A 13,755-nucleotide genomic window follows, 5' to 3' on the forward strand; every position below is an offset into this window, starting at 1 on the left:
TGTAGACATGGGAATGGTTAACAAGTGATGGGATATGAAGCCATTTTTATTTTCCTCTTATTATGCACCACTTGATGTGGTTAGGTAAGACAGGGGTGCGCATACGTTTCCCCCTACGCCCCCTGTCTGCTCCCCCCCCTTATTTGTGCCTCCCCCTGCTCGACTCTGGCATCAAATAATGCTGTGGGGTTAAGGCTTAAGTTTGAACCTTACATGCACACTAATTTGCCAGTGTGGTTCATTATGGTCAACAGTGTTTATGTATGGGTGCTCAAGTGCCTTAAATAGGAGGTATGTGCTGAAGCTATTTACATTGAAAGAGCTAATATGATGGCCCCCCTCTTGCAGTGAGTGGAATAAACAAGTGACCTGTAATGTATTTTTGGCATCTTACTCGTTCCTTACTAGTGACCAATGAGGTATAGCGGTGAGAAATCCTGCCACATCCTCTCCCCATCAACCAAAATGATGGCTCAGTATGTTTTCTTTAGCAAGGCACCCCCCGCATGAAAAAAACCACATGATTTACGCACTCTGGAGTCTTTCACACCTACTGAGGGGATGTGTCATTGCGTGATCAGCCACTGATATTGAAAATCCCAAGTATAAGAGAGGCTGAGGCAGCGAACAGCTCAAGGAGACCGGATCCTGATCAGTAGAAACAGGCACAAATTCCTGTGTGTTTCACCATGCAGTGCGAAACGCGCAGGCGAGTCTGTGCCTCCTTTTTATCCATAGAAGAATTTAAAAAAAAATTGTACTGATCAGGATCCTGTCTCCATGGACTGTGCGCTGCCTCAACCTTTCTTATACTTGGCTCATTACAGTGACTACTGAGGCTGTAACTTTGGAGGCGCAGGGTTGGTTGGAATCTTTTAACATTTCATGCTTTCGCAGTATTTGATGAAGGACATTCATGTCCTTCCTGTTAGATGGGGCTGCATTTAGTATTCCTGTTCGTGCTTGCTCTGTTTCTGCTGTAGCAGGTGCATGTAAGAGAATGTTGATGCCATTTTACTCTTGATTGTTTTATGTCTTTGTCTGTTCTGTTCTATTGATTTGATTTCTCTCTTTGGCATCAGAAGATATGTAATAAAATCTAACTTCTTTGTATTTATCAATCTCGCTTTATATGAGTATAGCGGAAGTTGAAACATTGAAGGATCTGCACAAGGTCTTATCTATAGGTATTTTTTGTATATTGATATTAATTTTGTAATTGTTCACTTACTGTGGCGATCTATAGAACTTTCTGCAAGACGGCACAATAAACTGCTTTTGCATATGGTTTCCTCATACATTCTGGTAGTGTACATTATCTGTAGTCCTGATGACCAAGGGAGAACTGCTCTTAAAAAAAAAATCAAATTTCTTTCCTTTTAGTTAGCCAAGAAGAAATCATGTAACGTCCTTATTTGTAACTCCTGTTAGGAGTGATAGCATTATCAGAGAAGTGTAGTTCATGGAACATTTCAGTGTTCTATTCCTAGAACATTCATTCTACTGTGATGGTGCCAGCCCAGATACCAAAGTCTTGTTTACCATGATTACAAGTTCATGACTTTCTTGAGTTAATGACATGTATTCATTTTGATTTTGACCTCTTTTATAAATAGGATTTTTAGGATGCACTTTTTCTTTTACAAGTTTGGAGATAAGATGAAATGCAATTTAGTTTGAGTGGCTGCAGTGAGAAGGAATGGTTTGTGTGTTGTAATTTGGTTCCCTTTCTTTTCATTGTCACTTGATTATTGTTATTCAGCTTAACCCTTTTGTGTTTTATACACCCTCTCTTTCAACTCCTGCTTCTCTTATCCTCCAATTGCGCACCTGCTGTTCTTCATCTTATCCTCCAATACCTGGGAACTTTCTCTCCTACCTTTCTCCCTGCATCTGATTAAGCCTCCTTATTGTTTTTTTTTCTGTTTGCCGTTTCCTCACTCCTTTATAAACTTCTTCTCCTCTCCTAATCCTGGACCCAGCCATATATACCTCTTCCCCTGCTAATGGTGTTAACTCATCTAATTTAATACCGACCAACCTTACAATTCAGCTCTCTATAGAAGCATCCCAATAGCCTGGAATCATGGCTACTGTCCCACAGTCACTCCCACCAAACATTGTGACCAAGCACTGCCATCTACTGCACTTATTCCCTCACCTGCTGTCTCTTTAAGTCCCTCAACATACCACTTACATTGTAAGCAGGTATTTCCTATCCTATTGTCTGACTTTGCTGCACTTATTGTATTAATATAATTCCCTGTACTGTATTGTCTTTATGTAGCGCTGAATACACTGTTGGCGCTACAGTATATAAATAAAGATTATACATGTATATATATATATATATATATATCTCTTAAGCATATATACCACTAACATTAATAGACTATTTTTGTTCTCTTATGGTCCTGATGAAGGCTGCTCTGCACACACAAAGCATTTGCATCATGTAAATAATCTTTTTGCTGCAAGAAAATGTGCCCGGGATGTTGCGATACTTGAATTATTATCAATATCAAAACTTTGCTCCATCTTATCATGCAATATATACCTCCAGAGGAGTGTGATAAAAAGTATTTGAGAGACATTTTTTTATAAATACATTCTTTTTTTTACACAGATGTTCTTTGTTCCTTCTTGTTGAACACTTCAATTAAATGTTAACACTTTAAAAGCACAAATTAAAGCTGCAGTTCAAGCTGCCGTTTTATATATATATATATATATATATATATATATATATATATATATATATATATATATTTCCCATTCAATATGTACATCAATACAATCTGCACACTGACAAGTGATTAGCTAAGCTGCAGATCGATCTGTTCTCCTGCAATCGACTGTAATAGTCCCTGCTGTCCCATTCAGACCCCTGCTGTGTTAATCCGATGGGCCTTTAGTCTGGCAGCAGAATCTCACAGAAATGTTGAGGCATTTACTGTGAGATGCCTTAGTTTTTACCCAGGCAAGTGATCGGCTATCGGTGGCTGTATCTGTATGTGCGCCTTCATTGCTCTCCATTTGTTTGTTCCGGCGTCGCACGCGCGCCGATACTATAATCGCATCCTTACATTACTGGGATACATCGTCTTGAAAGACAAGATCCCAGCAAACTATTTTAATGTCCACCAGCAAAAACCATAGAAACCTAATACATATTTTTAAATTGTGCTTAAAAAAAAAAAATTGCGGTAATTTATGGTGAACGGAGCTTGTTTAGAGTTTTATTTTTTTCTTATGCTTTTTCTGCTCTTTTGCTTATTAATGTTTTGGGATGCACTTGGTTAGGGTGTCATGGTTCCCATTTTATGAATCATTGTGTTTGGCAATTCCATCTGTGTAGCGAGTTCTCTATGGACAATGTGTTGCAGAATTAGGTCCTTGCACAACTAAGACATCTGTTTTTGTTCCCTAGACGAATAATAATACTGTAATTGCAAAATAATAATAATAATAATAATATAAAAAAAAAAGCAGAGTGCATGTGAGTGACTCTATACCTCAGGGGTGCACAAACTTTTCTGTTTGCGCCCCCCCTTGCCAGCTCTCCCCCTTGCTCGCGGACCCCTTCCCTTACCGGCACGGAGCTTCGCGGCTTCATATGACGTCGCGTCGGCATGGCACCGCGTTGCCATTTGTCCTTGCGGCGCCATTTGAACCGCCAGAAAATCTTGTGCCCCCCACTTTGCGCACCCCTGCTCTACCTCATCTTGTATCTTCCACGATCTGTTCAGAATACATTCCCAGAAGTACAGTAGGCTGACACACCACAGGCATGTTTACATTGCATGCCCCGTGTTGGGTCATTGGTTGGTTTTCCAATCACATACATAGCACACTGGCAGCTGTTTTTCTTTGCTGGTTGTAGCTAAGCAAAGGTGAATGGCCTAAAAACCTTTGCATCTTCTCAGTCTCTGCATCTCTGCTATCTCTTAATACATGAACCATTTGGTTGCCAGAGGGTCCTGCAACATATTGCAGGAATTGGGTTAAAAATGCATATGCTTGGGCATTGGTGGGCAACAAGCGGCCCTCGAGGGTGTCACCTATGATCCCCAAGCTCTGATTGCCCCAGCAGCCCTCTCTCCCGTTCTCCCCAGTATAGAGGGAGCAGGGATGTTGCTGGCATGGATCGTACTTTCTCCCCATGCTCTCTGCTGCTTAGTGACTATACACTGATAAATACTGTACTGCCCTACTCCTCTCTTGTGCTAATCACTATTTCCCTCTGTAAGAGGAGCGGAACAGTATTCATCAGCGTGCTGGCATTATGCAGCTGACTGGAGGTGGCGGGGAAAAGCTCCTACCCACGACTGCAATATATATATATATATATATATATATATATATATATATATATATATATATATATATATATATATATATACATGTAGAGGTATCAATCCTGTGTTAGCCGATATCGTATATATATATCATCACCTGATATCTCAGATACTTGTAAAAACATAGTACTTAACAGAATACAGTTTATTGAACAACACAAAATTGCTTGAGTATATGGAAGCTATGTATCTAGTTACATTGTAATGTAACTTGCACATTTTAATACAGTGGTACATGGCTAGGTTCCATTACGACACATTTAGAAAACAGTCCTCTGCCACAATCCACCACCTGGCGCTGGAAGACACCCTACAGCCCTGTAAGGTGTATTTCAGTGATTTAAGGTGCCTTATGGCACACGACTGCTTAGTAAATATGGCTCTAGAGTCTAGATCTTTATTTGGATGTTTCTATTTGACAGTATATTGCAGATGTGATTCTTCTATCTTTATTATGCAGTACGCTCCTCTTGGTTAGATGCGGCCACAGTGTCTTCTCGTTGTTTGGTGTGTTGACTGGTGTGTCCTTTGTGATTTGCAAGCCCTGGATGTCTTAGGTTCTTGGTCCCTGGGGCAGAGACATTTATCAATGCTCCTGACCTCAATTTGAGTAGCTTCTGCAATTGACAGCTGATTAACAAGGCAGGTGCTCGGAGCCAAGCTGATGCATTTTGTGCTTGGCTGAGCAAAGGTTGTGACCGGTTTTTTTTCAGCATCCTACCCAATTATTATGCCCTTCTTATTATTCATTAATTCTTTCTTTATATATTTTTTTTCACACAGTGGGTGAGGGCTTCTCAAATTATTTCTCTTTCTACCCATTAGTTTATTCAAACCATTCTTTGTTTTAACTCGTGCAAAGCCAGTGAGTCCTCTAGCCTTTTATTGAGGTAGTGCAGAGAGATAATTATATCTTCAAATTCTGCGCTCCAGGCCTCACCATCTGATTACCATTAGTGTGGAGCAAAGAAGGTGGACAATCGCACCCCCATTCAGAATCCTTATTAAAAGTGAAACCAATTGAAAATGTCCTAACTTTCAAAGCTTATTTAAAATCCTTACTGTATATATGTGATTTTCTTTCACAACAGGCATTGCCAGCCTAGTTTTTAACCTATCTTTGGGATTGTGTTCTGTTCGGTTTTCTGTGGGACTGCATCTTTAAAGAACAAAACATTACAGCTCCAATGGCCTGATGCATTTAGCTCCGTTTAATCAGGGCGAGTAATGTCAGGTTATATAAATGGGTAACGGGCGTTACTTTTCCTGAGTTTAAGCTAATTATATGCAAACACAGTCGTCATTTAATTTCTTAGCATAGGGTTAATGTTCAGTTGATTTAGCAGCACCTTGTATTAGCTTCAAATAACCTGCCGTATATTCACGAGAGAGACAGAGACTAATGTGAGCATATATCTCAGGAGTGCTCCTTTTTGAAAACCGCAGTCTCTCCACGCGTTGTTTTGAAGGGAGGTTTTAGGGGATCTACATATAGTTCTAGGGAGTACACTAAAACTAAAAGAGGCCTCTCGTGTTATTTAACGAGTAGCTCTGAGTTAACATGGTCTTATTTGCTAAAGTGCATAGGTGTTATGATTAACTTAACATTAATTTAGGTTACTGTTGGTTTAAATAGGCTAACAGCGCATAGTGCCTGTGGTCCTAAGTGGAAACATCCTAAGGCATCCCATGTGATAACCGCATAGAAAATACATTTGGTGTGATGAAGAAAATCATACTATGTGACCAACCGCGCCACATAAGAACCTCTTTGTCTCTTTGCAGGAAGGTATTTTTCACAGACTATGGACAGATCCCCAAAGTGGAGAGGTGCGATATGGACGGGCAGAACAGGACTAAGCTGGTGGACAGCAAGATTGTGTTCCCGCATGGTATCACCCTAGATCTGGTGAACCGGCTGGTGTACTGGGCCGATGCTTACCTGGACTACATTGAAGTGGTAGATTACGAAGGCAAAAACAGGCACACCATAATCCAGGGTCTCCTTGTAAGTTATCTACAGTTACATTGCTCTTATGTGGGAAGCAGGTATAGAGATTAGATGTTGAAATAGTATCTAAAGGTCTAAATTTCGTAACTAATATGGAGCTGGTTTCATTTTAACCCGTTAAGTACCAAAGGGACCAGCAACATATTGCAATCTGTAAATCCAACTGTTTCGGCAGATATAAAATTACGTAGTTTATAAAAATTCTTATGAACCGTTAAAAACTACAAAATACTGCTCTTTTCAATCATACCCACATGGGTTATTTTGCATAAATAACATTAAGCGGGGCAGTGGGTAAAGAAAACTGGCATTTCTGTATAACAGTTATAACCCAGAGGGCTGTCCTCCATCTCTGTTCAAGGTTTTTGCCCAGGGCATTTCTATGGTGAACACCACAAAATAACCACCTTAGATCTCTGAATAGCATCTGTGCCCTAGTTGTCAGCGAGGTCTTCCTCAGACCCCATGTCCAGAACTCCCTGAAAGTCTCTAATTGCGTTACGTTTTGGGGTGACCATGCGGATGTGTGCTTCTTGTCCTCAGATTGAGCACTTGTATGGCCTGACTGTTTTTGAGAACTATCTCTATGCCACCAACACTGACCATGCCAACGCCCAGCAGAAAACCAGTGTCATTCGGGTTAACCGCTTCAACAGCACAGAGTACCAAGTGGTGACCAGGGTAGACAAAGGAGGAGCACTACACATTTACCACCAACGCCGACAGCCTACCGGTAAGATCAGTGACTTAGATAGGGGAGTGTTACTCGTGGTGAGTTACAGTACAATGCGATTATCAAGAGGGCTAGAAAAACAGGCCTATATATTTATGCAACCAAGGGGGTGGGGCAGAGTATCTGTTAAGCAGAATGTACAGAAGTAATCCAAAATGTTATTACCTCAGGGAGTGTTGTGTCATGTTGGCAATGTATTTTACACAGTTGCCATGCGACTTGTAAAGTAATAGGCTGCAAAAGCTGTCTGTGCCACTGGAATTATAACATCATTGTGGCTGGAGGGACAGACTGTTTTGATCATAGAACTCCTGTCTATGAGCAGAAAAAAGAGAGCCTGGATTTCACTTGTATGTAATAATTTAAGGATATAGTTCCCCACCCATTTCAGACTGGATTAAATAGATTTAGATTAACAACTTTTCAACACGGTACATCATATTCTATGCTAGTGGCTCACATTAGTTAAACCTGTGTACTGTATATAGGTTAAGGTTGGAGGATATGATAAAAATAGACACAAAGTCCCAGTGCTACATCCAATATGACAAATTATATATTTAACTTGGTGTAGTTACAGGCATAAAAATACTTTGGCCACAGAATTTGGCTAAATGACACTCACTTGTGAGAAGTGAGACAGATAAGTATTGTAAGTATGTATTAAAAAAAGTATCATGGTCCTGTATATCATTTATACATAAACAGTGAACTCCATAATGGACTTTATCTGTAAAAGGTACACAAATATGCATCCAATCCTGTGAAATTATTTATTTGATAGCAGTATGACATATCCCCTGTAGGTGCAGAAAAGGTGGGTTATCCCACACTCATCAATAACTTAATTGGGGATGTCTGTAACATCATTCTTATTCAGGCTGGTACTCACTTTTGTCTTGATTTAGGTTGCATGTCCATATCAGCAGAGTTCTCTGAGGCGTGCTGGCCACTGCAGTAGAATCCAGTAGAAAAAAAGAAGAAAAAATGCAGCGCACAGCCAAGGATGTGGGGGCCAAAAAAAGAATGTTTTATTGAAACATTCTTTAAAAAAGGAGGTACAGTACACAGCTCTCCTACGTGTGTACTTTATCAAGTACTGTGTACGAAACGCGTAGGAGAGCTGTGTACCTCCTTTTTTTAAAAGAATTTTGCAATAAAACGTTCTTTTTTTTTGGACCCTACTCTCTTGGTTGTATGTATGTTCTTTATTCATATAGCACCATTAATATACATAGCGCTTCACAGTATTTAATTTGTCATGTTGAATGTAGCATTGGAACGCTCTGTATTTTGTTCTATACACAAACCCAGTAGCACACTCCTTTTGACACAAATATATATGGTGTGGTGGGTTTGCGTTCCGAGCTTGCAGGGGCCGTGTGCGTTTGCAAGGATCTGATGCATTTTCTGTCTTTTTCCAGCAATGTATCAGTTAATGAAGCGTGGCGAATGGTGATTATATGTTGGTGTGGGTCAGTAATTGGCTCTGTCAGTGCCACAGCTGATGCCGAACTCCCATTTCATTGTTGTTTATTTCAGCTATTATCAGAAATGACTTTGCTCACCAGGGGACTTTTAGTCCTACGTGTTGGGGGACGACGGGCTGGGTAGCTTTTGAAGGAATATAATGAGTGAAACAGATGTGATCCTGGTCCGCTCTACCCACTACCAGCAATCTTTTCGAATCTAAATTGCGACGGCTTCACGTGATCATGCCATATAAAATATTACGGTTATATTTCTAATATTTTGATATGACGTGTTAGTCTTTTCTTTTAGCATGAGATGCTTTAAATTAAAAAAAAAGAAGAAAACCTGGCATGATATTAGAGCGTTTCAGGTTTTATTCTCTTTTTATAGAGGTCATCACCTTTAGTGCGGGAGAGACCTGTGCTCCGCTGCAGAGCAATGCATTGTAAACCGTTCTGCCACTGCTGTGCATAAGAGGGATAACGAGCTCCATATGCGCTGGTCTTTATAAACATTGCTGCAGCTTATTACAATTATTTTGGTTTCAACTAATACGAAGCCAGGGCCTTAAAGAAGACCGATTTCCCAGAGAGAGAAGCTGGGGGAATACATTGCCTGTGCCCGAGTTATGCCCAGTTTATATGTAAATGTGGCGTTTGGCAGCCACGGTTTGGAAAGGGGAAAGGTAATGTTTTTCCTGCTGCCGGTGTTTTTTTCTATACATTCCCTGTGTATAAATGTTGTGTTTAGCGGCAGCGCTGCTCGTGTGTGCACAAATGGAGCTTGTGCCATTTGGCTCCGTTAATAACGCAGCATATAACACCCTAACTCCAAATATCACAGACATTTCATAGAATTCAGTATTAAAGCTCGCACATTTTGTCATGGTATGGCACACTGTACAGCAGCTTCATCTAGCTTTCCAAAGAAGGGCTGCAAGAGTAGTGACTCATTTTTGATGCATTTAAAAATTATTTAAAAAAATAAAAATGTTTATCCACTATAAATTGCATTTAGCTGCTTGCAAAGAAATTAGCAGGAGTAACCCGTTTAAGGGCCAATTCCCGGCCATACGCAGGTAGGATTTGGCCCATGGGCTTGAAGATCTCTGCTATATAATATCCCATGTATACCAGCTAATGACAGGGTCTAGAACTGTAGTTAGGGGGATGCGAGTATGATCCGTGAAAACTCGTAGTACATCTGCACCCTATTATTGGGGATCTGGCGTTTGAGGATCTTACAGTAGTTCCCCATTCCCAGCACTTTTTCTTTTTTGCATACAGCAGTCATAATCTTGTGATCTTTTCTCCGTAGTGAGGAGCCACGCCTGTGAGCCGGACCAATACAAGAAGCCTGGAGGTTGCTCAGACATATGTCTCCTTGGCAACAATCACAAAACCAGAACATGCCGCTGCCGGTCTGGATTCAGTCTGGGCAGTGATGGGAAGTCATGCAAAAGTAAGCACCGCTTTTCGCACAGGATTTTCGTGGGTGAAGATTAAAGTGGGATGGTGGTCAGTGGTAGTGAGCACAACTTTTTTTTTTTTTTTTTTAAATGTATATTGTAATTATTCTTGCTTTTGAATAAAAAGGGGCCCGTTATATTAAAAATCCTATCTGATGCTAGTTGCATCTGTGAGTAGAGACCGAAGGGTTGAGGTTTTGGTCTTGGAGGCATAAACTTGTGGATGCAGTTGCTGCCTTGGATACTTTAACTTCAAGGACTTCATTGAAACTCGGTCATGTATCTTAAAGACATAGAGAACGGTTTCATCCCCTTGTTAAAATGGATTCAACTGCATTTAAACCTTATGCAGCAAGTTTTTTTTATTTTCTATTTTAACGGAATTATACACGAGGGTCTTGGCGCTGAATCACGCTATTGCTAGTTCCGGGACTCGCTGGTTCCAGAGAAATTGACCTATTTTGTGTTAGTAAAATGAAGGTAAAGTCAAATATGGCCACTGAGGTCATCCAATAAATAGCCCCAATGTTAAGCGCTGATGACATGGCGGCTTCCTATTGGCCAGCAGGAGTGAGGCTCAGATAACAACCATATTGATTTAGGGACAAGAAACAACATCACATAAAAATATAGATATCTAAGGAACTAAGGGTCCACGTAGCTTAAAATAGCACAGTTAAGCTACAAGGAACCCCCTGGTTCAAATTCGGCAGGAGAAAAAAAGAAAAGGCATTCAAGCAAGGGGAGATTGTTGCATTAAATATACTGCCAGCAGTATAAGTGGAATAATAAAGTCCTGTGAGCTGCAAAGCCGGAGAAAAATAATGTGCTTTGGTCTCCACAAAAGCAGAAGTGAGGAAAGCTACTATGGGGCAGCTCTCCCTCCCCCCCACCCCCACCCCACTTTGTTTCAATGCAGAGAACTGGGGAGCTTCCTCTCCTGCGTCTAAAGGTCTAATGTACAATTATTAGTGGTCATTTAGTATAAGTGTGGCATCTACTACCATTTATATATACCATTTCAATAGCTGGTGATTGTGGAAGAATGATATTTAAGAAAAGGTTAATATTCCTTTTATCGATTTGTCCGACATATATATCTTACTAGTGGTCCATTGGGATCCTTAAAAACCACTTCAATTTTGAACGTGAAAGTATCTCCTACAAGTAACAGTAATGGAAGGAATGGTAATGTGTATCTGATGTATTAAATAATTGATCACCGTGTTTTTCTGCTTTAATGTAGCATCGTTATTTAACCCATATATTTCTAGTGCTAACTCAATGACAGCCACTGAAGGCATCACTATTTATTTGTATATACAGTAGGAGGGTTGATCCATCAAACCAACATTTCAGACTGAAGCTCACTAACGTTCTACTATGTTTATGATAATGCGGTCACAGTAGCAATGAGCTGCCACATATGGAAAAACTCTTGCAGTTGACCACCTTCATAAGATGACAACGTATGGGCAGTTAATCAGAAGATGTTTTCTCCTTGTCAGAGCCTGAGCACGAGCTCTTCCTGGTATATGGGAAAGGGCGTCCTGGTATCATACGAGGAATGGACATAGGGGCTAAAGTCCCAGATGAGCACATGATTCCCATCGAGAACCTGATGAACCCTCGGGCCCTGGACTTCCATGCAGAGTACGGCTTCATATACTTCGCTGACACCACCAGTTACCTCATTGGGCGCCAAAAAATTGATGGCAATGATCGAGAAACCATCCTTAAAGAAGGTGCGGATGGGAAGGGAGGGACAGCTTTTGGGTTTACTTGAATATTTTACTGTGCAAATATGGAAACATGGTAGAAATAGGTTAAAAAAATCTGAATTTGAAATCAATGACTTTATTTATTTGTGTTTGTTTAGGAGGTTAGAGGCTAAGGATTGTATTAACGATGCTTACTAGCGACAGAGAAAATACATACATACTAGTAAACAAAGCCTGATTTAAAAACTTTTTCCTTCCATTCCATAGGAGCTCTGAGGTTGGGAATAAAATTAAAACTTTCACTTCTATTAATTTAACAGTTTAAATGTGTTGTTTATTTTCATTAGTAGTACCAGGGGACTGTTCCTGTGATCCCATTTAACATCCCCCCTCTGGACATCCAGCTATAAGCAATATTTTGTAAATAGTAAAGTTAACTCTTGATTACGGACGATCATTTCAGTAATGCTGGTTAGTCCTTAACTTGCTACAACAGGCAAGGGTGTTCTGCATTAGGGCTTTGTCTGTCTAAAATTATTAAAAGGCAATGTGGGATTTTGATAGCTGGAAATAGACCAGCTCTGACTGCCAAATTATTCCCCCTTTCCTCCTCCCTGGTTCCCCAAGGCTTACCCAGTCTTTTATGCGTGTGACACGAGCTGTCCAGCCTGGTAAAATCCAGCTAATTAACTACAGTAGGTGTGATGGTTCATTCATAGCTGCCTGTCTTTCTCACTTCACATCTGTCATTCAGAGCTCAATGTCTTAAGGGTGTTTAGGAGGTTACCAAGTCACAAAACCATGAGCACGCGTATTGTTTTATAGGCCCATTTTAGTTGCATGGCAGAGGTTAAATGGAATAGTCTTTAAAGATAAATGGCACGTATGATAAACTCTGGTGCTGGTCTGCCATGGGTGTATTCAATAAGTAGAAGTCCGGAGAAAAGCAGGACTCGCGCTGACTTTGTGCAAATAAAGTACAGTTAGCTTATTACTGGACCTTTCCAAAGATGGTTAAAGGGGAATCTGCACACGAGTTCATACTGTACGTTTGAAATACAGTCTTACATTTAAACTTGCTAAAAGTATAGATACACAACGTTTTGGACACTGTAGTGCCTTCATCAGGTTCCCTTTACAGAAACATTCTTATTCTGGGATTCATCCACAAGGGTGCCTTTGTTGTACTTCAAATGGCTGCCTTTTAATTAATGTGCAATAATGGCCATCACACTTTAGTTTAATTAATATTGTCTGTTATCGATCCAGCTAAGTCAAATCTGATGAGTAGAGTTTGCTTTTTCTTATTTCATAGTGACGATATACGCACCATTAGCAGGAAAATGATCCGCTCGGTCACTAAAGTAATATGGATAGGTGCCGGAGATTGACAATTAGATTATTATAGTAGCCAGCGACAGAACTGCTCCTCCATATTTTCTGTACTCTGTATCCCAATTCAAAAATATTTCAAAACATTGGTGTTAATGAAAAGTGAACATGTACTGTAAAATGTATATAAAAAAAGTTGCTGTGTCAAATGTAATTCAAAGATATATATGTTCTCTTGTGAACCTAGAGATATCTAGAGGCAACACTAAATAGAAATGAGAATTAGAGTAAGTAGAGATAATATCTAGATCTTTGATTTATATTTGAAATAGCAATGTTTTATCTCTGTTTATGGTACATTTTCCTTTTTTTTTATTAAACGTTACATTTTTTAGCATTTTTTATTTTGAATAGGGAGTACGGAATATATGGGGGAGCTTTTCTTTCTCTGGCTAGGATACTATAATATTCAAATTTCCGAGTCTAAAAAATATCCGCTTCAAATTGCCTATCGCCACCAAAACCGTTCCGTACAATGTCACATAGAAACTACGACAGAGGAAATATACATCCCTGAAGTTAGTCATTTTTCTTCGCGCTATATTTACTTATTCATCTATAGCAGGGGAGCGCAAACTTTGACGCTGCACCCCCCTGTC

The 13,755-nt window shown here is 40.0% G+C and overlaps 1 protein-coding gene across 2 annotated transcripts in view; it reads left to right on the forward strand.

The window, feature by feature from the left end:
* The window catches only part of LRP1 (LDL receptor related protein 1), a 374,671-nt gene that overhangs the window by 205,042 nt on the left and 155,874 nt on the right, over positions 1 to 13,755 (forward strand). For both annotated transcript variants that reach the window (XM_075591499.1, XM_075591500.1), the window contains exons 8-11: positions 6,144 to 6,366; positions 6,913 to 7,102; positions 9,893 to 10,036; positions 11,552 to 11,788. In XM_075591499.1, the coding sequence (XP_075447614.1) occupies positions 6,144 to 6,366; positions 6,913 to 7,102; positions 9,893 to 10,036; positions 11,552 to 11,788 (794 nt within the window). The remainder of the gene's footprint in view (positions 1 to 6,143; positions 6,367 to 6,912; positions 7,103 to 9,892; positions 10,037 to 11,551; positions 11,789 to 13,755) is intronic.

Source organism: Ascaphus truei, chromosome 3, assembly GCF_040206685.1.
Source record: "Ascaphus truei isolate aAscTru1 chromosome 3, aAscTru1.hap1, whole genome shotgun sequence".
Lineage (NCBI taxonomy): Eukaryota > Metazoa > Chordata > Amphibia > Anura > Ascaphidae > Ascaphus > Ascaphus truei.